General features: G+C 40.5%; 1 protein-coding gene across 3 annotated transcripts in view; it reads right to left on the bottom strand.

The window, feature by feature from the left end:
- Positions 1-9,703: 9,703 nt before the first annotated feature.
- The window catches only part of IGSF5 (immunoglobulin superfamily member 5), a 40,965-nt gene continuing 26,345 nt past the window's right edge, over positions 9,704-24,323 (bottom strand). The window contains exons 9-10 of one of the 3 annotated variants that reach the window (XR_007890305.1): positions 15,003-15,160; positions 9,704-9,788 (exon numbers count right to left, since the gene is read on the bottom strand). Coding sequence is in view for 1 of the 3 variants with exons in the window: in XM_051627128.1 (XP_051483088.1) it covers positions 19,060-19,128 (69 nt within the window). In the remaining 2 variants the exon portion in view is untranslated. Of the gene's footprint in view, positions 9,918-15,002; positions 15,161-18,432; positions 19,129-24,323 lie in introns of those variants that run through there. The other 2 variants (XR_007890299.1, XM_051627128.1) reach the window with 2 other exon arrangements.

The following is a 24,323-nucleotide window of genomic DNA, read 5'->3' as shown; positions in this document are numbered from 1 at the left end:
TTGTGGAATCAGGGTTTAAAGTGTAAGTTCATTGAGACAGGGCCTTTTTCTTTCTGTATCTTCTGTGATGTGTCCACTTGTTTGAGCAGTACATAACATAAAAACATTTGTATAACTTGCAACAAGACTTTTTCAGATTTTGCTAGCAAATGGTCTTTATTGTTCCTCATGCTGGTTTGCCTTTTAAAAATAAAATAAATATCCTGAAATTACTTTAATCTCATTCACTTAACTGTTTTGAGCAATATTCTACTAGGATATTTAGGACACATATACTGTCTGTGCATGCTCTCTGTAGACCAGAGCATCCTCAGAAGAGCTGTCACAATCTATCCATTCAATTACCTGTGAAATATAAATTCTCTATGGCAGTTGTTATGCACCATTAAGTAAATAATAATACCTATTTTATAAACTCTGTATTACCTTTATTTCTTACAGAAGATCAAATGGATATGATGAAATAAAAAACAACCAGAGCCTCAACTAAAATTTAAGCTTCTCAAATGATATGGTCCCCCACAACATCTTTGCTGCTAAATTGGAAAAATATAAAGCATGGGTTTGATGGATGGGCAGTGAGATGGGTAAGGAACTGTCTGAATGGCGATTTCTAAAGATTTGCTTGAAGAAGAGTTGCCATCCAGAGGGATCTTGACAGTGGGCCCATGTGAACCTCATGAAGTCCAACAAGGCCAAGTGTGAGTTCCTGCACCTAGGTCAGGGCAACCCCCAGTAGCAATACAGGCTGGGGGATGAAGACATTGAGAGCAGTCCTGTGGAGAAGGGCTTGCGGGTACAGGTGGATGAAAAACTGGACATGAGACTGCAGTGTGCACTTGCAGTCCAGAAAGCCAACTGTACCCTGGGCTGCATCAAAAAAAGTGTGGCCAGCAGGTTGAGGGAAGTGATTCTCCTCCTCTACTCCACTCTCCTGAGAGCCCACCTGGAGTACTGTGTCCAGCTCTGGGGTCCCCAGCATAAAAATGTTGTGAAGCTGTTAGCATGGGCTCAGAGAAGAACCACAAAGATGATCAGAGGGCTGTAGCACCTCTGCTATGGAGACAGGCTGAGAGAGTTGGGGTTGTTCAGCCTGGAGAAGAGAAGGCTCTGGGGAGACCTTACTACAGCCTTTCAATACTTAAAAGAGGCTTATAAGAAAGATGTGGAGAGACTTTTTCTCAGGGCCTGCAAAGGGCTGTGGATGTGGGGTATGAGGCACAAGGGGGAGAAATGTGGAGGGTGACAAATGCTGGGGCGTGGTTGATCGCAGGAAAGTGGAAGATGTGGTTTGCCTCCTGCTTCCTTCGGGGTGCTAGGAAAGCAGAGGAAGTTGAGGGCATGAGTTGAAGATGGTCACTGGAGACCTCAGCCAGAGAAGGTGGTGAATTGTCTCTGAAAAGGAAGGAAGAGCGCTCCATTTTATTTTGCTTGGGCTCCCAGCTTTGGCAAAATCTGACCTGCCTGTATTTGTAAACCCATTCATATCTGTTTACTTGGACTGATAAACATATTACAGTGCCATCTCAGAAACTTGCTGCCCTGGCTTCTGGACAAGAATATAATGCTAAATCATTATTTATCCTTGTTCTGGAGAAACTTGCTGCATCCTGACAAGGTAAGAGCCAGTGCAGTTCTCTTTCATCACTGATGTAATGACAAGTGCAAGCCAGCCACTGGGACTTCCAAGGTCATGAATTTCAGTGAAGATATCTGGCATCACAGTCTCACAGGGCAGTAGAGGGGTGGCAGCCTTACATGAACCCATACATCATTGATCCAGCAGCAGGAGGAGAACTTTCCTTTGCCCTGTTAAACGCAGTGGTGTATTTCCAATTTGTGACATTATTCAAGTAGTATTTTATTTTCTTCAACATGAGCCTGTTCCAAGTTTACAGATATGCATAGTTTCATTTAAAAAGAGGTCACAGCATAAGGTGTTTGGAGAAGAATAATGTCATTAAATGTATGGGTGTATGATTTATATCTATAGCTTAAATATTAATCCTGCTGTTCACAACTAGGGATCTCAATATTGCAGATTCTATTTTTTATTACTATGAAGCCTGAATCAGGCTTCCATGGGGCTTTTGTTTGTTTGCTTTGTTTGTAGTTTTTTGAGGCTTCTGCAGGTTATTGGTCATAACACAAGAGGGGAAAACCCATTTAAAATATTATATTTGGTCCTCTTGCATTATACTAATATTCCCAGGACCTCCACTGACGTCTGGCACTTTTTAAATTGACATTACTTGTCCCACATCTTGTTGTGAATGGACCAAATTGGAAATAAGCATGGTAAGTGTTTGTTGGATGAGTGGCAGTTTGTTCTGCAACTTCAGGAATGTCATTACGGTGTAAGAACCCAAAGTAAATACAATGAAGTTTAGTCCTCGAAGAAGCTTTGAGTTATGTGGCAGCATTTTTCAGTGAAAAGTGATTGTAGGGACATTGCATCAGTATCTGTATTCTGACAGGAGTGCCATTGGTCTGTCAGATTATCGGTACAAGGCACAATGCTAAGACAAATTATTAAAGGGGTGTTTCTGACCAAAGGGCTCACAATCACATGGTAAGTGATACAGACTGCTGAGAGAAATATTTTCAGTTCCCATTGGCACTGATAGGAGTGCTATTGATCTTACTCTTCATCATCAAAATAAATGTGTCAAATTCAAGCAGAAAATCTCATGGTGATAATCCAGTCTGTACTCCACTGTGCACAGAGGAGCATGTTAGCAGAGAATGCTCTTTACACTCGATTCAGCAGGGGAACAAAACATGTTTTTATTTTTCTGTTTGTTTTTGTTTTGCTTTGTTTTGTTTTGTGGGTGTTTTTTGAGGAGGTCACAGCTTTCAAGGAAGGCACACTGCAGAGCACACTTGAGCTGCATCTGGGGAAGCCCAGAGGTCCCATGGCGCTTAGCCCTGTGCCCTCTGCAGGACATCCCAAGTTCAGTGCCTCTGCTCTGGACTAATATGAGCTGGCATTTTGAGGAATGAGCTGCCCAGATTAGCTAATGGGAGAAGTGGAGGGGGGTGGAAATCCCTGCTGTCTGATGGCAGGGTTTAGTTTTATTGTATCCCTTTGCTGGCAGACTTTCTGACCTATGGCAATCCTTTAACTTAAAGGTGCTCCAAAACTCGCCTTTTCCTTAAGTGCACAGCTGAGTAGTGATGCTTCTAAATAGAGAAAATGTTCTAAGCTAATCTATTTTCAAGAGCTGTTATATTCTGAAAATTGGCTATTAAAATAGCACCTTCTTATTCATTATGTGTACACTTGCTATGTGTTCAATCTTGCCTGCTGACATATGACTACATTTTTACTGCCTTTTACTCCCACTTACCCAAAAGGCTCAGCAGAGAGGAGAACATCTAAGCTGGATCCTGAAGCAGAAAGCATTCTAGACTTCCAAGGTGTTTGTTTCACCTGTGTAAGGGGACTGAAGGTGGCTCTTCTCTGCAAGACCTGTGTGGTAGAATATATTTGAATTTTTACTGCAAAAACTGAATTTTTCCAGCACTTGAGATCAGTACAGTGAAGTGAATCCTAGGCCTCTTGCTGGTTTTACACTCTATAATTTTTAAAGAGAAGGAAAAATTTCACACAAACTTTCTGGGGGGGAAAAAAAAAAAAAAAGAAGTTTGTATTGCAGCTGAAATCAAGGATGTTGATTTCAAATGGGAAGCTTTCATTCCAGAAAGATGTGTGCCTTTGAATACTGGAAAATAGAAGGGGATCTGGAACATGACCCTGATTACAGAGAACATGCTGTAATTATAGGCTTTGTTTTGCTTCTTGATAGTAATAGATTTAACAAGCATAGCCCTAGATACTGTATGATGTGTGACTGGTCATTCATACATATCAGCTAATTTGCCCAAGTAAAAAAAAATGTAAATGTAGGGAAAAGGCAGTTTCCACAGGCTTAACTCCAATTAATATGAATTTTTTTACCTTTTAATTGAGAAGTTAACAGCAGTGGGCAGTTCAGCTACAAAATACCTTTGAAGATCTGGGCCTTAAGGCCTCTGTTACAATCTAATCTTTGTTCCCATGAAAGAGAAATGAGTCAATGTTTCCAACAAAATCTTATTGCTGTCAATGTCACAAAAATATAAAATATAATTTGAAAAAAATTAGTCTTCCCTCTGGAGAGTTGCATGACATGACTTACTGTACAGTGTGAGTCATCCGTCTTAAAAAAAAACCAACAACCTACCAAAATATAAGTGTCGATTCTTCACTCTGGCCAAAGAATTTTGAAAGATCCAACTCAAATTTGTGTCCTTAACTTTGGTGTAAAGAAAGCCACTCTCAGTTTGCGCCAAATTCCCTAAACCTTTCAAAGCCTGAGAAGTGCTGTGCGTTTTGACTCTGATTGGCTCAGTTTTGCAAATGCCAGAGGATGTGAAAATGTATAGCATTCAGATGTTACTTGGCACTTACCCATGGCAGTTAACTTTTTAATTAGAGAATAAAAAGATGTAATAATTATAAGTTAACAATTTTCAATCACTGTACAGACAAAGGAATTAACGTGATTAAAAAGATCCACAACAATTATAACTTGCAGTACAGAGAGACAAGGAATTTTAAAGTGTTCTCCTTCACTTACTTTACTTCAGTGACTCTGGGGAAATTAAGAGGAAATTCTCCACCCTCAGCATCTCTTTCTGTACTCTTTGGATTAAATTAACATAGGAAAAATCAAACTCTCTCCCCTAAAGATCTCAGTGACATCTTACAGAAATAATTTATTTCCAGTACAAGCTGAGAGCATTAGGTGCTGCATATATATATATATATATATATATATATATATACACACACACACACATATATATGCCTCCATGTATGTATGCATGCTATGTATGTCAGGGTGAAACAAGACTTCTGGGAGAGTGTCATTGGTTCTTGAGTGCTGCAGAGGGACCAGAGGTCAGGGAACCTTTTCCCCTTTGTGTACTCCCTAAATCCTTATTCAGCCCAGAGAACAGATCTAGAAGGCTCCCATCCTCAACAGGGCTCAAGTGTGTTGCAAAGGTAACACCACTGCCAGTACTAACCCCTGCATGAAGCTCATGGATCACAGTCTTCTACTCCAGCTGCAGGAAGCTGGTTTGACCAAAAATGAAGGGTAGTGCTATAAGATGCCTTCCACTGTGCACCACCCAGAACTGCTGCTGTGACTGCTGGACCTGCTAGATTATCATTATTTATTTATTTTAATTGGTGTCTGTAACAGCATAAAGCTGGAGTTCAGAAGGTTTTCGGTCCTGTTTGCTTTTCAACTTTAGACAGAGTGGAAGCTTCAAAATAACCTCTGATCCTTGTGTTGCAGCCCAAATTTTACCAGATGTTTTTCAGGAAAAAAAAAAAAAAAAAGTCCAGTCATTCAAACCCTTTCTTTCCAGTTGCTCTAGAAACCTTTCTAGTGCAGTATGGATAGTAATTACACTTAATATATTCCAGTAAAAGGGAGTTAAAGTTGCCTGGTCAAGTGATCCATAATTAGAAGCTGCCAAGAGGATGATACCGAGGCAAACATCCTGCATCTCTGCTCTTTGCTCATGCAAATACATGTTGGGGTTCTTCATTTTCTCAGAGCCTGCCTCTGCTGCACAGAGTGGACCAGCTTAAGGCATGGATCAAGACAGAGCAGATAGCTGGAGAGGGAAAACTTTGTCAGTAATAGGACTCACACATAGGAAGGTAAAAAAAAGAGGAAGGATTTGTCTCTATAGCTGAACACCTTTTAAAAATATAGTTGTGGATTAATATGCAAAGCTTTGGGTTTCTCGACCTCAGCTTCTGGGGCCTTTGCACCCTTACATACATGGTTTTAAATGGAGCTGACTTGCATCGACATTGTATGTAATGTTGCCTGGAGTTAGAAAGTGCGATATGGACTTGATACTTCAAGAGACCCCTTCTAGGCCTATTTTCTAGAATCAGTTTATTCACAAAATGGGATCTTGTCCACTTATCAAGATAAAGGTATTTACTTAACATCCAGAAATTGAGCCAGTCAAAGAAAATGTAAAATCAGCACTTTTTAATTTCTGAGTTGTGAAGCACAACAACAGACTGAGACAGATTGTGCTGGCTTCTAGAAATATCCATTTAGTAATGGGTATGCTCAGAGTCTCAAAACCATTTCAACACAGCTTGTTCTGTGCCACTGAGTTACATCTCTCCTTTTAGCAATGGTTAGTTTGCCGAGAGGGAGTATGAGACATGGAAAGGAAAGGAGACATAAAGTATGTGAGGAAAAAAAACAGATATGCATGTTCAGCATCTAAAAACCTAAGCTGATGAGTAGGTGTAGCTAATTTCACTGAAACTTTTAAAATGAATTTATTTGCATTTTTTTCCGTTAAGAAGTTATAAAATGGAGATGGAAAATAAAAGCAACTTCCAGCTGACTGGTGGAAATGGATAGCTCCTCTCTAAAAGCATCTCACTTTTAGCAGAGAAGAAATTATTAGTTCTGTTTCCTTCTCCTTTCTTCTACAATGTCTGTGTTACCAATAATAACACCTTGTTTAGCCATTTACTATGGGCTAATGGTGGCATTTCAATTTAATGGTTGATGACTTTTCCAAGGGCCTTACCTACTTTCTATCCTTTCTAGAAAGTGCTCTCTCTCTGACCCAGTATCTTTTATGTTATTAAGTCAGGGTTCTTGTAAAGATCAACATAACTCTAAAATAGACTCAGGAACACAAAAGAGGTCATGTTTCTCTGTCTTGCCTCACTGAAGTGCCATTTTATTCAGCTCAGAGTTTTACTTGGTGGTATTTCCAAAGCTCCATCAGAAGGTGAGCTTGGAGGGACAGGAATCTGCGGGATCTCTCCATGGACCGTGAAAAGACAAGTTGCTCTTGAGGGAATTTCAGGACATCACTGACCACCCTGATTTGTGTCCTGGAAAGGCAGTCCTCTCTCTCTTTCTTCCCCTCCCCATTACACCTTTAATTTTCTAGTTAGATGAAAGAAAGGAAGGCATCCTAAGCTATTTTTAAGTTGTGGATATACCTCTAAGGGCTGACATGAAAACTCTTTCCCTAAAAGATGTCAGTCTTCCATGGATGGCAGTGGAGGAGGGTGAGAACAAGGCCAAGATGTGGGATGCCCCAATTCCAGCCTCACAGTCTGTGTGTCTAGCACTGTGCAGATTTTACCATTTTTTATTCTTATCCTTCCTCTTTAAAATGCAAGCTAGGTCACATGTAGCTTGTTTAAATACTTGCTGCTGCACAGAAATTAAAAATAGCTGCACCATGTCATTTAGGACTAGAGAAAAAGTACAGTTAAACTTATTACATTTGTGTGTAGTTGGTTTGTAAGTGTGCAGCTCTAGTGCACAGAAACATGGTGAGGGGGCCAACATTTATCCTGGTACAGTATCATTTGATTAAATGAAAGTCCAGTACTACCCCAAATGATCAGAAAGAAAATAATTTTGAGACAATTAGAAGCAGTTTAGGCACTACAGTGGACTTGGCAGCATGATGAACTACTAGTTCTGACCCTAGTTGACTATCTCTGATCTCAGCTGCAAAATTCAGTAGTAGTCCTGCATTTACATTTTTCTCAGGCATTTTGTTTTTATGAATAATAAGTAGATTCATTTATATAAATTACTTGAAGGAGTTTGAGAAGGTCAATGGGATCTGATCCCAGGTTCTCTAAAATATTTAGTTCATCATCTCTATGTATAATGCTGAAACTTTAATGATGTTATGCAACTGAAAACAAATGAGTTTACCTGATAATGGGGAAGGTATTAAATAACATACCTCTTATCCAGGAAAGGCTAGCTACTTTTATGGAGGATATTGCCATTTTGGTGAGCATTTCTGTTTTATGTTTCAAACAGATTCATACAATCAAAGGATAATTCAGCTCTAAAGGAATCTCTGGAGGTCACCAGATGCCCTAGTTCAGTGCAGGGCCAGCATCAGTGAGATCCCCAGGAACAGCTATGAAACACAACCCACGTAAGGAAACACAGTGAAACTGTTCAGTATAAATTGGATTCAGACCTGTATTATCTTTGTCAGTAATGCATTGTTATGTTGCCAGGCAGTGTGGAATCAGATATATAAAATATTTTTTTATAAATTTTAGATTAGTAAATAGGGCTTCCACATATACAACAAACTCACTGTAGTTCCTCTCTCTAGCACATTTTCTGTCTTTGCAGGAATATCTCAGCAGTGCTAGCACACACTGTCAAGGTCAGCATTGCCCTCTGGTCACAAGTTGTTCTGTGGATGGAGAAGTAGCCTGTGTGGTTACGAGGTTGTGGCATTATATCAAAACACAGCTGTGCCAATCTCCCCTGCACCTCCCTCTTCTTACTGGTGCATCTTTAGAGGCCACAGCACTTCTTGGGCTTTGAAGTTTTATGGAAAGCAGAAAACCTTCCAATCCAGGGCCTGAAGGCAAGGGCTGCCTGACATTGGACCTCTCTTGCTCTGGTGCGGAAGAAAACCCCTGCAAGTTCTGCGCTAGCTTGTACAGGTGCCTCAGAGTATTTAATAAATTCTGAAGCCTTACTTCCTAATGGGATTTTCTGTTGTTCTTGGCAGCTCAATTTGATGAGGCACTGATTGGGGCAAGGACTGAGAAGTAGGTGAAAGCATATTTCATACATATCCTCAAGCTTTTGGGTGATACCCACAAAAATCTCATTAAGTGGGATGGTAAATTACACTCTCAGTTCTGCACCTGTAAACAGTTTGCTACTTACCTGCTTGCACCACATTTAAGGTCAGTATTAAAAAGCAGTGACAAAATACCCTTGCTAACCTATGCACCATATATCAGCAATATATGGGCTTCAGTGGGAAAAGGCAATTAGTATAAAACTGGAAAACAAGTAATGCATGATTTGACTCTTGGAAGAGCTGATAGCAGAATAGGCCAGAATCTTGTCTCAGTCACTCCAGGCGATCTTCAATGTAGTTGTTTGGGTTTGTTTTTTTTTTAATAATTTCAAATTAATGACGTTTGGTTTACAGTAACAGAGAAGATGTAAGAGTTGCCTTCCTTCACTTTCTGCTGCTGAAACATTTCTTTCCCTCCATGTCCCTGTTCTTCTTGCTACCTCACTGATTCAAAAAAAGGGGGACTATTTCAGACTGTGACCAAGATCAGTGCCAGAATGTTTCTTGCTAGTTTCTATTAATATCATGCAAAAAGATGTGCAAGCACATATACATCTCAACTCTTGTCCATTTCTGTATTAGATGTTTATTCCCCTTGTTCCATTATACACATTTCTAATCTAAAGGAGGATGTGACTGATGCCCAGAGAACAAAGTAACCATTCTGTCCTTTGGAAGTTTTGTGCTATAAATTATCTTGGCTATAAAAGTACATTAAAACGTGTACCTGGCTATTGAGAATTGCCATGCTCTGTGCACAGAAATGCCAGTTCTAACCCAGGGGAAGGAATAATTAATTGGGTAATTAAATTGGAAGTGTGATAATAGATGTATTACTCAAATTGTTGATTAGACCAATTGACCTTTTAGTTAGATCTTTAAGCCTTTATGAAACCCTCTTGCTCCATAACAGGAAAAAAAAAAACCAACAAAAAAAACAAACAAAAAAACCACAACAACAACAAAAAACGCTGTGCTAGTAATTATATTCATTTGACAACTGTGTTTGTGAAGCAGAAAACACAGCAAAAGGAGCAAAACGAGTCCAATGAACTCTTACTGATGAGGTCTCCATCGACTCAGGCTGAGCACTCCGCGCGGTGCACCTGCGGTAGGAAACGGTATAGTTACAGCCTCGCATTTACATGTAAATCGCTGCAATTACAGGCCATCTAGTTGATGTTTTGAATTAGCTTGGTCAATGACCCAGGAGTGTGTCTGAAGGCAGTGCTTCCCTGGAAGATAAACACACAGAAAATGAGAGATGGAGTGCACTATCACTCTCTCGCCCATTGCGAACTTTTATCATTGAGCAGCGGCAAGAGGCACAAAGGATATAGGTGTCTACTAAGCAAATCTTACCCAGCAGCAAAATTAACGACTACAAGCAAATGGGTGACTTAAGTAATGTAACTTTGGTAACTGTAGCTCCCGGCTCTTCTTACAGTTTTCATTTCAGAGATCCAACAATGACTTCATAATCGTCTGACATTAATTGTATGTGCCTCTGCCCTATCAAAAGGGATTAGCAGTTGAAGTTAAGGAAACTAAGTCTTTGCAACTTCTTAACTATGAAGCTGCTGAGTGTAGCAATATAGCAAGAGAAGAAAGAAAAGCGCCCTGGTTTGGTGGATGTTCTTTCCAATAGAAAGTCTTCATTAATTATTTCTGATTGGGTCCATTGCAATAATTGAATCGCATCTGCAATGCAGGGCAAAATTTATCAGCAGTCTGGCCACTGAGGGTAAAGGGATATCGATTTCCTTCCTTTTTATTTCTGCAGTGCCATGTGGCTGCTCACTGAGCCTCATAGTCAGCTGAGGAGTCAAGGCACCTGCTCTCAGGCGTTTGGGCTCCTGATTAAACAAGTAAATCTATGAGAGCTGACAGAGAAGGAGAAAATAAGAGTCTGCAAAGAAGGAGGAAAAGAAAGCTTTTCTGGAGGGAAATAAAATCTTCTTTGCAGTAGTGCAGCTTAGGTATGCTTAGTTCAGGTGTGATTTTGTTGCAGCTGCTCAGCAGGAAAGCACTTGCACCAAAAAGGTTTCTGAGCAAATTTTCTTTAGGCATCTGCTTAAGGAGAGCACGACAGTGCAACAGGAGTGAGTGGCTCTGGCCATCCTGTACTAATGCACACAGATTAATAAGGACAAATTACTTGTCTCCCTCTTCCCTGTATGACCACTCAGTGGACTGTTCATTCTCCCACGTTATGTGACAAAGTGAGCAACTGCCTGGCTTCTCCATTTGGGCAAAGAATCCTCTCACCTGTGTTCTGGGAGTGATGTAGGGCAGCAGCAGTGCTGTGGTCATTGCAGAGCCCCTGCAGCTGGACTACTCAAGGGTGATGCTGTGCCTCACTGCCTCATTGCTGGGACTGTGCTGTTCCTAAATGTGTGAACGAAGGCTCCTTGTCTTTCTGTGTAACCAGGGGGAAACTACAAAAGGCATCCTAACCACTTAGCTTGTGGCATCTGTAAAAACAACTTTTAAATCTGCCCTGAAAATAATCTTTCCTACGTCCTGGGGAAACCCTACAGCTCTTTGCCAGGTTGCTGTGGACTTTTGCAAAGCTCAGAAGTAGCTAGAAGAAGAACATGATGTCAGGAGCAGCAGTATGAAGCTGTTCCACCAGGCAGGCATCCTGCTAACTGCCAGGGACAGTGGGAAAGGCAGGTGCCAGGTCCCCACAAGGAGAGTCACAGCCCTGTGGGACCAAGGGAAAAAGAGCAGAGCAGCTCCAGCAACTGTCACCAGGTCAGCCAAAGGCCCGAATGACCGCACAGGTCCATAGTGGCAGGCTGGCTCAAGGCCTAGTTATGCAGCGTCACTGCAGAAGAGCAGACCACAAACACAGGCGGTTGAACCCTTAAATGTGTGAAGTGGGAGAGGCTGCAGAGGAGGATTGGAAAGAGAGATGGCTACAGAATCTGCTGCCACACTGAGACCCTGACAAGCCTCTTACGAACACTCTCAAAATTGTATATGAAAGCTAAGTTATTTCAGTAGATCTCCCAAAATCTCAGCTACTAGGTGTCAGCTCAGAGCAGCAGAAATGTATCTGTGCTGTCACAGCCGCCTCCTCCTCCTTTACCTTGTACTTTCCAGCCCTTGCCTACCAATGTTCCATCATCTTTGGTACGTGCATCTTGTAAACACATTCAATACAGCTATTCTTTAGACATTGGAAAAAACCCTGTAAAATATGGAAGCTTTGGAAGGAGTATGTTTATTTGTAGCTCTGGATAGTCCTACCCAATAAGAAAGGTCTTTGAATTTTAAAATAGACTTACTTCACTGAAACCAGAAAAGGTTTGCATGAACAAAGGAATCAGAATCTTGACTTGTGATTTAATACAACGATATAAAGTTTCCTCAAACGTGGTTGCACAACACAATATAGAATGTCATGGCTCCTTTCAGGATTTTAAGGTGCAAGGTAATCAATAATTAGGTCTCATGCTCATATTGCTGGTATTCCAGTAGATTTTACTCAGGTGATGTTTCTTCACTGAAACACTATGACACTGTGCCACAGGAATACAGTGTTGTAGTAAAACCTTGCCTCATGCTTTTAGGCATCGCATGTTTCAGCTATAGCCCCAGTATGGCATAAACTATGATGAAACTATCAAATATATATCTTAGTGAAAAAAAGAGTTAATTTTATTTTAATCTGATTTGCAGCTACAAATGTTTGTCAAGGTATTTTGCTCCATTTCACTCAGGGACAGCACATTGCTCTGCCACCATCTGTGAGGACTCCTGGTGTTCAGCAGTCCCATCTTTGACTCTCCTCTGTGTTTGTCCCCTGCTTTGGCAAGGGATAAAAGGAGCAGGGGAAAAAAAACAGTTCCTCTGCCAGCTCTGATGCTTCCCCAATTGGTTTTGATGGCTCGGCATAGACACTTCATCTCTTTTTGTCCTCTGAGTTGTTCGTTTCACAAAAGGAAACTATGGAGCAGTGATTAAATTTCAAGTCTTTTCTGAGCTCCGGCTGAGGTACCGCCTCCTCACAGGCAGCATCAAAGGGCTTGGATGATAATGTAGATCTTAATGAGGATGTCTTTAGCAACCTTGCAAAATTCCAAGATGCAGAACTCCACAAAAATGGCTGCTAAATTTACTTGTATTTTAATAGGACAGTCTCTGTTTTGCATCATTTGAGTATGTCTGACTGGTGCATACCAAAAAAAAAAACCCACAATCCAGAGTACACAAGGCTAATTTTCTCACAGGAATCGCTCACCCACCACCCCTTTGTGGACCAGCAATTGTCATGAAGATTACTGGTGCCTGCATTGGTGCTGCAACATGCAAGAGAAGTGCTGAGACAAACCTAACGCGTATAGGTCTTGTTTTAAAAAATATTATGGCTTCTTAATAAAACCAAATAAATGTATTGCTTCATCAAGGGGAATTAATTGCCTGTCCTTTGGGAGGCCAGCAGGGTAACATGTAAATGAAATTGTGTGTCTGAAAAGTGGTATGGAACAGTCCCAGCATCTGGCAGCTTGTAGCACCTTGTGAATCCTTACTCTTCCAGGAAAGAAAAATGCAGTCTGCCACCATCTCTGAAAGACTGTCAGCTGTCTGACAGGGGGCAGGATTTCTGACCCACAGGTCTCCCTTCGTCCTTTCACAGTAGGTCCAAAATGGAGTGTAGCAACAGTGATGTTTGCAGCAGAGAGACCCAGGATGCATGAACACATGGTCCACATGAGCAGAGCTGAGACCACAGCATCTGTATCTGACTGGAAAGTCGTTGGGACTAAGAGGATCAATAGCAGAGATGAGACGATCCAAGGTCAGAGCAGCCCCTGGGCTTTTCTAGATGGGAAGCTAATGAGTTGGAGGCAGAGCTGAGATGGATCTCGTTGACTTCTCTGTTAAAAATCTCTGAGTATTGTATTCCGTGGATTTTGGCACTCTTTCTCCGAAACAAAAACAAACAGTGTTCTATGGGAACTTGATTTTTTTGTTGTCTTTTTGTTGTTTGGTTTTTTTTTTAATAAAAAACAAACCACTCAGTGTAAGCCTTATTTGAGGGAGTGATCATAGCACAGTAGAAAATAAACAATATAAATAACATCTGTGTGACATGAGTTCTGCTATGAGAGTTAATGCTGAATGATACTGGAAGCTCCCGGACATTAATTCTCCGAGCTGAGAAGGAATAGCCTATTGCAATATTCCTCTGAGCCAGTAAATATCCATATTCATCTGTGCTATTTGAGCACAAATAATCCATGATTTCTAGGATAATGTAAAGGTGTTATTACCAACCTGCACTTCCCAAAGAACAGAGAGCAGGGTGAGGAAATGGTAAAAGAAAACTGAATTTCCCAGGGCAGAAAAGAAGGAATCTCATTTAGAGCTACAGACTGCAACACTGCAGAGTGGGATTATGAAATCCCACCTTCACGACAACATGGCTACACATTCCACTGGCTGAGGAGGTTTGGTGCAGACATTCTAGTGTGGGCTTGACTTGGCTTCTCTTTCTTTAATTTTTTCCCAACACCAGCTTGGGAAGGTCACTTGAAATGTACAGTATCCTCTTGAAGTCCTGATGGGTGGGATGAGAAAGGTGCACAGCCACCAGTGCATATGCATAGGCCAGTGAAAGTTTGTGGGAAGAAGCAGTTATGTTTTGTTGGATCATCTAGTGTTGCTGGAAATATTAGACAAACTTTCAGGTATGCAAGCCCTTATTCAGAAATAGAAGCAGCAATTTTCAGAGCTCAATACAAGCTGAGAACAAACGCTCAGAAGTTAACTAGGTATAATTAGGCCTTTGTTTAAAGAAAAGTTATTTGGTATTTGTAGAGAAGAAAGGATGGTAGAGAGAGAGGAAAGCAAGAGAGAGAAAGTTAAAGTTAAATGAAGCTGCTTGTCACCTAGGGGGGAAGAAGAGACAGGTAGTTTGTAGCCTGGGGAACAAGAGTTGAATGAGGTGAGTAGGAGGAGAGTCTAACAATACAAGTCACATCTACTGAGTGTGCTCCTCCATATCAAGTAGCTTTCTCAATTTCAGTTCTCACCCTCATCTTTAGAAGGGGTTTTTGGAGGCTTTTCTGAGGAAGACTGTTAAGATGCCAAAGGTGTTCTGGAAGAAATGTTCCCAGATGGCAGCTTGACCATATGAGACCGTTTTGGTGTAGACTGATTACTTAATTTTAATTGCACAGTTACTGTGAGGCTACTGGATAATTTTATTGGATTTCTGGGAATGTGGGTGTGGGATTTAGAGAAATTCTGGAAGGGAGAGTTAGGTGATTAAGATCTATTTGGGTGGACAGAAAAGTGTAATGAGTTACCTGCAATACTCTGAGGGGACCATCCTCTGGTTTTACAGGCACTTCTGCTGGGGAAGCTTGTAGGAAGCTGTGTCCCTCCTGCCTCATGCAGGATCCTTTTGAGGAAGGAGTTTGTGAGGCCAGTAACCAAAGAGTTCCCAGCTCTGTTGCTGGGACACCTAAACAGTTCAGAATTATGTATTTTAGGTTAGCAGAACCATGTATTATACATTCTACCAAACAAGTATTGAAAATAGAGGTTCTATTCAATCAAATCAGTAAGAAACCAAATGTTTAGTCAATATTGTGAATACCCTTCAGTAGGAGTACATCGGTTGATTCTGCTCAGCCCACTCAAATGTGAGGTGCTTTTTTACTGAAAAATAAACCTCCACATGAAGCCAGTGTTATTTTTAAGTGGCTTTGTATTAAAGGTGGCCTGAATTTTTCTGTGAAATGTAAAACTGGTGAGACAACTTTAGGAAACCTTGTTGTAGAATTAAATACTGTTTCTCTCCAATGCGTAATTTTTTTCTACGTGTATGGAATTCGAATCAGAACATTTTGTAAGGAAAAGTTTTATACTATCAGACTCCACACAGTCTATGATTAGTAAAAAACTAGATACTTCTAGATTAGTAAAATGTCCTACAAGCCATAATTATAAATCAATATTTATGTAGACGAAAGATTGGTGTCTCCATAAAGTGCCGGAAATTCAATATTTTAGTCTCCTGTGTCTCCTGAAAGTGCCTGCATATTTTATATTCCCTGTGTGCTAAAAATTGTCTCTGTGTTTTATGTATTGTTGTTTGTGGAGCTCTATTTGCAAACATAAGTAACAGCTAGTACTGGAGATGATACACAGGCTGTATAACATGCCTAAAGAAAACAAATCTGGAGGCATGCAAATGCCCCCGACTATAAATTTTGAAGACACCATAATAATTTTTAACCTCATGCTAGTGCTGTGAAGAGTACACCATGGCTGTGTGGGATGCATTCTTGTAGCTGGCAGGAAGGAAAACAGCTCCAGACTCTGGTTAACGTGCACGTTTCCATGGTTGTGATACCTATTGGTGCGAAAAACCTTCATTTGTTCTAGTCAGTGGGATGTGCAGTCAGTGGGGTGGAATTCACAGAATCACAGAATCACAGAATGTTAGGGGTTGGAAGGGACCTCTGAAGATCATCAAGTCCAAACCTCCCTGCCAGAGCAGGACCAAAAATGAGGGCAGGTCACTCAGAAAGGCATCCAGAGACATCTTGAAAGTCTCCGGAGAAGAAGAGTCCACAGCCTCTTTGGGGAGCCTGTTCCAGTGCTCTGTAACCCTCACAGTAAAGAAGTTCTTCTTCATGTTGAGGTGGAACTTCCTGTGCTCGAGTTTGAATCCATTGCCCCTCGTCCTATCACAGGGCACAAGTGAAAACAGGTTGTTCCTGCCTTCTTGATGCCCAGCCCTAATTCCTATTGCAGCTGTGTGCTGTCCACTGGGAAGTGGTCCCTGAGGCAAGTGCTGCATGCTGGGGCACTTTCCAGCTCCCAGGCAAGATGCACAGGTGGAGGGTGACCTGGCTGCAGGCCTCTGATGTCTGACTGTGACAGCTTGGAGCTATCAGCAGGGAAGGGGTCTCCCACACGGTTCCCAGATTAGGGTTTTCACATCAGCTCATTCACTCAGTAGCAGTGCCAGGAGGTGTTTTTGCCCAACCACAGCCTGAAAACCAATTTTGAAAGCAGTTCTAGTGTCCTCTGAAGAGCCTCAGGCACCAGGTAGCACAGCATGAACATCTCAGTGGGGACTTTGGAGCATGGAAGGCATGGCACTGCTGACACAGGAATCTCTTTTGTCTCAAAGCATGTGTCCTCTTGCCTGTGTCCTCAACACACAATGTTTTTTATTAATGTGGAAAGACAGATTACTCAGAAGAAAGGTTTTCTTCATTTTTACATTGGCTGCTTTAGTATGATACCACAAAAATATTGAAGCTAAGCTTGAAATGGAGGGCTTTGAGATAAACAACACAGTATGGGTTGTTTCCTTTTCAAAATACATTCTAGCAAATCAACATTTTCTGTTGGAAGACCACAGCCCCTGTGAACTTTTCATTTTTGTACTGCAGGGTTCCTTTTCTGACAACCAGAAGTCTTGCTGACCATGCACATGCACAGAAAGACAAAGGTCCGTCCGTGGCTTTTATCCCTGAGTCACAGGTTGGCGTCCCCTTGCCTCTCTCTCTCCTGCAATGGACATTCCTCTAATAAAGTGGATTTTTTTCTATGTTAGGGTTGCTTCAAGCTACCATAGTAACTAGGAGAGCTCAGCAATAACAATACTTGTAGTAGACTAAGGTGGACGTTTCTCTCAGAGCATGGTTATTTAAAGGAAAAAGCACAAGATATTCCACAATGTAAATTGCTTATATTTTCTCTGTGCAAAACTGTAGCTATTTACCTCCCATGCTGTGGGTACAATTGCATTCAATGGGAAAGCATTTCAAAGCTCCTCCTTAACCAAACAAGACAGGAAGAATGTAGATGGTCAGATTTTGGAACAGTTTTGTATACAATTGCACATGGCACACCGTGACCTGGTCCCAGCACTTGACTGAAAATGTTACTAGCAGTGCAAGAATCTGCCACAATGTAATGAGTTGCCAAATGAAAAACATGAAAAACAACTTATTTTTCCTGATATCTGGTTTCAAAGTTTTTGTTTTGGTTGCACAGATTATCACTGAAAGTAACTTCATGAAGTGGCTTCTTCCAGCACTCAAAGAGCACCTGCATTGGTTCATATAAAGCACGAACTTGCAAAACACTGAATAATTCAGAGTGCTTTGAGTGGGTAGAAAGACAAGTACACTGAAAATAACTTGTTTTTCTGGAAGAAGTTTGCCTTTTTGTAAAAAACTAATACTCTTGAACTGTTTTATTATGAAATACAACATTCCAGACAAAACATTTCAGCTAGAAATTGTAAGCTTTAGATCGATAAGGCACATATAGCGTCCATGTGCCAGAGCTCTTCTACTGATGAGGATGCCTAGCTCAAGTGTGCTTCCCACAGTCATTATCAACTCTGTCCCTGATGAAGCTACAGGGTCCAGCATGAATACCAGCAGCCACCATTTCACAGAATCACAGAATCTTAGGGGTTGGAAGGGACCTCAAAAGACCATCTAGTCCAACCCTCCTGCCACGCAGGGTCACCTACAGCACATCACACAGGAACGTGTCCAGGTGGGTTTTGAATGTCTCCAGCGAAGGAAATTCCCAACCTCTCTGGGCTGCCATTTGCTGTGACCCAAGTCATTTGGCTGCCAAACTCAACTTGCAAGGAGCACAGAGACATAAAGCATTCAAGTAACAACTCTTAAAAGCCAGGAGTTTCAAATCCACTTTTTTCAGGTTAAGATTTTTGCAAAGGTTAATATTTTGGCATGTGGGTGATGATTGTTTTTTTTTTTATTTAAAACTGGAAAATTTGATTTAAGATAAATAACTTTAACAAAAGAATGTATTGAAATGAAACAAATTCTAATACAAAGATAGTTTTGTTAAAAATTTTTAAACAGTCCTCATGAAAAATTTCCTTGATTTTATTACAGAACAGAAATTGAAAAATGTTGCTGCTCTACAGGCTCAAGATGATCAGCTGTACTTAAAGTACATAAAAAGCAGTAGATATTGCATTAACCAACATTATTATTAACCAGTTCTCCCAACCTAATAAATCTCTTGCAGAAGCAGTCCTTGATCTTGCTGTATATAACAATATTTCTGGCTGATAGGAGTTTTGCTGATTTCCTTGGATCCGAAAGCATGGATTTTTGTTCTTGTAGAGTCCCATAAAATTCATTGTCTCTGAAGTTAAGGCTGTCATTTATGTCCAGTATTTTGCTGAGATAGCATATGCTATATGATAAAGGTTGCAATTTTATTTCATTACATCAGAAGAAAAATAAAAATAACTTATAGCTTAAAATGAGAGAATTGGTGTTAACCTTTCTCCGTTGCAGGAAGGCATCCAAACATGTAAAATGCAACTGATAGAAAAATTTCCTGAAGTGCATCCTAAACAAGTGTCATGTTTCTAATTTTCTTTGGGTTGATGGGGTAATCAATATGTCTTTGAGGTTGCACCTATGGGAGAGTAAAAGCAGTTTTAGAGCTAAAAGAAATTCTAGAAAAGCAGTACTGCAAAGGTCCTCAGGAAGGTACCTGCCAAACCCTCACCCCAATGTATTATACCAAATTAAAATCTACCGTCAGCTACCCACTCAAAATCTAAACACAAAGGAAAGGATGAACAGCAGAATAAAACAAAAGCTTCACATGCAACACACTGATGGCAGTTCAGCGAATTCATTAACTGCTCTGGAGCTATCTGAGAACTTCTTGTGAGCTCTGAAGTCTGCATTCTTTTAAGCAAAACATGCTGTTGGGGTGTTTCTTTTCTGGCTCTCTTAAAAAAAAAACAAACCACAACAAAAAACCAAAAACAAAACCACAAAAAAACCCACAAAACCCCACAACAAATCTGTTAAGCTGTAAGAAAAACTAAACATCTGGCATTGGAATTGCAACAATAAATACACCAGTATTTCAACTATCTGAAAGACCACCCTCAACATCTCAGTGTTCAGTCAAAGCAGACTTTTTAAAAAATTTTCCATGACTGGCATGATTCCAGCTCCACTGACAGCAGCCTGCTTTCAAGCTGACCCCTGTGGGATCAGTGCAGGGCCAATGCCCAGCAGTTTTGAAAAACCTGTCCTCATTTTAAATCAGTACAGTGGATTTTAAGACCTAATTGCTTCTGTGCTTTTACAAAATATCATAGCAGAGGAAAAGACAAAGGAAAATTATTTTTCAAATGCATCCAAAACCCACAGACTTTGAATATTTAAAAGTAGTAGTGAGACCTCACATAGATAATTACAAAGTAGCTCTAGAGAACAAAATTTTCTTCCCAAGTTACAAACCTTTATCTTCATATAGCTTCCTAAATGAAACACCACAGTCAAATGTTTTGCTGTGGCCAGCCCCAGTGTTGGTTTTATCTGTCTCCAGGGAGGTGCTATCTCCTAGCTACTGTTCCTTGCTACTTCCCCACCTGATCTCAAGCTGTTGGAAATCAATGGAAACTTTCTTGGTTTTCCCAGTGGTATTTATTTTCCTGATACTTGTTTCTGGAGTGTTAATCATGTACAGTCTGTATTGCCTTGGTATTCTTCCAGCATTAGACATCTTAATTAATGCATTTGGTACATATACATTATTGAATAAGCCATGGAGGAAAATGTTGGATAACAAATGTGGACAACGTGTCTTTTGTATTTAATGAGTCCCAGCAACTCAAGGAAAACCATGGGATAAATATAACTATCTAGAAACATTTCATAAGACAGCTGCCTTCTGTTTTAAACACAACTCTCTCTCCCCCCCCGGCCCATCCTTTTTTGTTGCTGGAACATACTGCTGTTTTCTAAATTTACCCTTCTTTACTGTTTATTTCTGCAGAGAGAAGAGGTGCTCTGGGAAGTAACAGGATTGCCTGTCTCTGCTCAAGAGACCTTTTCCAAGATCTCTCTGCTGCACTTAAATTCTTGCAGTTCAGCCCAAAGACCTTAGTGGTGCTTGATAGAGACATCACTCATTCATTTCCAGAGCACATCAGAAGTTTCCTCTGGTCTGTGTTACCCTGGAGATTAATATATTATGATTAATTTATGGCAGAACAGTTATTTGACATTTCCTGATTGTCCAATTACAGATCTGCAATGGCAGACTGTCTCACAAGGACAGAGGTTTTGAGAAACTCTCTACTATTGCTCCCTCCCAAAAATAACAAATTTACAAGTAGAATGGAAAAAAAAAAAAAAAGAAAAAAAAAAGCTAAAAAAAGCTTAAGGCAAGTGTTATGTTTGTGGAAAGCAAGTATTCCCAGATACTGTGGACTGTCCTTTGAGTATAAATTATACCACACTAGTTGGCATACTGAGTAAACAGAAAGTTTTGGAGGGGCTCCAAGAGCACCTCACTGAACACTGCTTCTGAAACTTCCTGAAATAGGTCATTATTTGAATCCCATGTTTAGCAAAATACTGGGGTGGGGATAATTCCCAGAACTTGTTGTACAAAAATACAGTATTGTACCCAGATTTACTAAAGGAAAAAATTAATCGGAAAGTTCATCAAGTAATGTTGTTGAAAGAGGCAGTGTTTATGGCCATTAGTAGGCAATACTACAGAAGATTGTGGTTTACACATGACTTTGAATAGGAGGGAGCCATAGGACTGGCACCAACTGGATCTAGACTGCCACGTTCTTCCCTGGAAGCACTGGGTAAAATGTAAGCCAAGCATGTCCAATTTCCTTTAAAATCTCATCTGCAAGAATGAGCCATCCAGCCCCTGCCATGGCATGGCATGTCTCCTCACCACCAGAGGAGGAACTGAGCAGCAAGTTTGCTCCTGGGATGGGAACTGTGCCCATGACGGTTCACCTCTGCCCTGCTGCATCATTCATAGTTATTTACTTTAGAGCAAATGCCCTAGGTTACTTATAGTCTATTCTCACTGTGCTCTGATAAAAATTAATGAATCATTTCATTCATTTCAATCAACTCATGCTGTGTACTGGCCCATTTTCTGTGGAGCTTTCTCTGAAGTAATGTAGCCTCACTGAGGTTGCAGCTCACTCTGGATATAACTTAACTGAAATGGAAATTTCTGGCTGCTGGTCAGTGACCTAATATTCATTTTCTGATGCTATAGAAGATGTCATATGACACATTACAAATACAAAATGCAGAGGAGTAGGACTGCAATAACATTTTCATATTTAGACCCTGATAAGCTACATCTGCTAGAGCCTCTGCTTGGTTTTGATTGCTTCTTCAGATTAATCCAGTGCTCTGCTAGTCCTGTCAGCCCTAGTCTGAGAAAAAATGGTTTCATTATTCATTACATCCTGCACACTGAAGGGAAAAAAAACAGCTGTAGTGGTTCACAGCACAGCCCAACACTGCAAAAGTGAGTTTCTAAAGTAAACTCTTCCATTAGTAAGAATGCGGTATTGTCAGCATTTCTTTTACATAGTTTTAAATCTCTTCATACTGCTAGCTTGGCATCTAGTTAACCATGGATATTTAACAGTCATATGTTTCAAAGCCTGCCTGTTGACTTATCATCTGCCCTGGATGCCTTTTTATAGGGATTACTACAAAGGGAGTATTATACTGGGAAAAGCTTTGCAGAGGTTTGTTTGGGTTTTTTTATTGGTTAGGGAAACAAATGTCCAAATCTTTCCATTTTTTCCAGCTCTTCAGCCAGACAAAAAGAGAGGTAGCAATGCACAGATGAATCAGAAGGTAAAATGTGTATCAGCTGATTTCAAGGTTGAATCCTTCAGTGGTGTTTTGAATACTGATCTCCAGTCAATGAAAGAAGGACTTCTGCTATTACAAGCAAGTTGTAGTCATTTCTGCAACCCATACGACATCAGTGATATGAATGACGAACACACATCTGGCATTATGAAACAGAGCTCTTATCTTTAAATTGATTTGACAGGTGGCAGCTTCTCAGACACTGATGCTGTGGAAATGTGTGATAAACCAAAGGCTTTAACTGCTATTAACCAGCCAAAAAAAGTCCAAGTGTAACTGCACTAGAACAAATTGCTGGAATTAATGAGGTAGGAGTAGTTCCAAATGTGTCCGCACGCATCACACATTTGGCTAACTGTTAGAACAAAAATCAGGGAGGCACAGTTTTCTGCTTCTGAAGGTAATTTTTCCCCTCATCTTCAGTTGTTAATTCTCATTCTGAATTCATGTCATTTACAGGAAAACACCTGCTTAAAGGGCAGGTATTTTGAGGATACCCTCAAAATAATTTAGTTACACTATTGTTTCAAATAGCAGACCTGTCCCATCCTGTCAACTTTTCATACACTCAGCACATTTCCCTGCCCATTGATAGACACAGAGCCTGGAAATTCCTTCTCACTTCTTTGTAGTTTTATCCCATCCACATAACTTGGCTCCTCCCCTTCTTCCACAGACACTTGGGAAAATTATACTATAAACTGCCTTTTATATATCTGTATCATCAATATTTATTACTCTTTTAAGATACGCTGACCAATGAATGTCATAACATGACATACTCTATAGTAGATTTCATCAGTAGGGGAAAAATCATTTGCTGTCATTGGTTTATGTTTCTATTTTATTTACCTTTTAATTGGATTTCGATAGCTTAATTTTTCTTCTCATACAAACCTCAGAGTCAGAGCAGTTATACAGTGCAATAAATGGAGCTACAATTCATCATTCATTTCCTTCCCAGTATAAAACCACAACCACAACTAAGTAATATTTCCATTTTATAGTGTCATTTCAAGTAGTTAAGAAGAAAAATAGATCCTTCCCCATTAATGGACCTATGACTCACTTTGGATTGAATTGTGGCTGTGGTGGCAAGTGCAAACCTCCTGTGGTTGTGCTGAAATCATTTGAATTACACCAGGGATGAATCTGGCCCACTATAAGTGAGCAGTTACTCCCTCTTATGAAATAGTCTTCTGATTTATCAGAGAGACTTTTATGGCTTATTAAGTGGACTAATTATGGAGTTTGTGTAGGAGAGACTGTAGGAGCTCCTTTTGTACCAGTGGGACTTGAAAAAATGCAGCTCCTTGGAGAAGGCACTCACAACCTGGAAGAATCAGTTCTATGGCCCTTGTTCAGCTTGGCTGCCTGTGGGGACTGCCCTAAAATCTGCTAGAGCCATGGTAAGGGAATTCCCTCGTTGCACTTGGGTTTTGGAAGGAACTCTGTGCATTGGGTCAAGGCGTGAGAAACAGCCCCTCAGATGGGACCTTGGTCCCTAACACCCGTCTGGCCTGCAGCTCAGCCCTGGGTCTAGGAGCAAGGATCAATCTCCTCCTGTCTCTGACAGTAACAAAATATGCAATTAAACAAAAGCCTGTAACTCTACTCTCCATCTGACTTTTTCTTGGATAATTTAATCAGAGCAAAGACCTTCCAGCACCCCTGACTGATGCTTCAGGCCTCCTCTTCCAGCAGCTGGTAATTTTTTCCTCAGCTCAGTAATTTTGTTCAATATTAATAATTTTTAAAAATGTCTTGCACACCTTTTCGCCCCTTCTTCTTCACTGAGGTATTACTTTTCCCTAAGATGATTTGCCAGATCTTTTGTTCATGTTATGAATTGATCAGTGCAATTTCTGGGCAACATTTATCTTTTGTGAATGTCTTGCATTAGTTTCTGATTCAGAGTTCAAATGCCAAATAGCTGATGTAAGT

The sequence above is a fragment of the Apus apus genome, chromosome 1 (genome assembly GCF_020740795.1).
Source record: "Apus apus isolate bApuApu2 chromosome 1, bApuApu2.pri.cur, whole genome shotgun sequence".
NCBI classification, from domain to species: Eukaryota; Metazoa; Chordata; class Aves; order Apodiformes; family Apodidae; genus Apus; species Apus apus.
The sequence above is the reverse complement of the archived record's forward strand: the minus strand, read 5'-3'. Positions and strand labels throughout refer to the sequence as shown.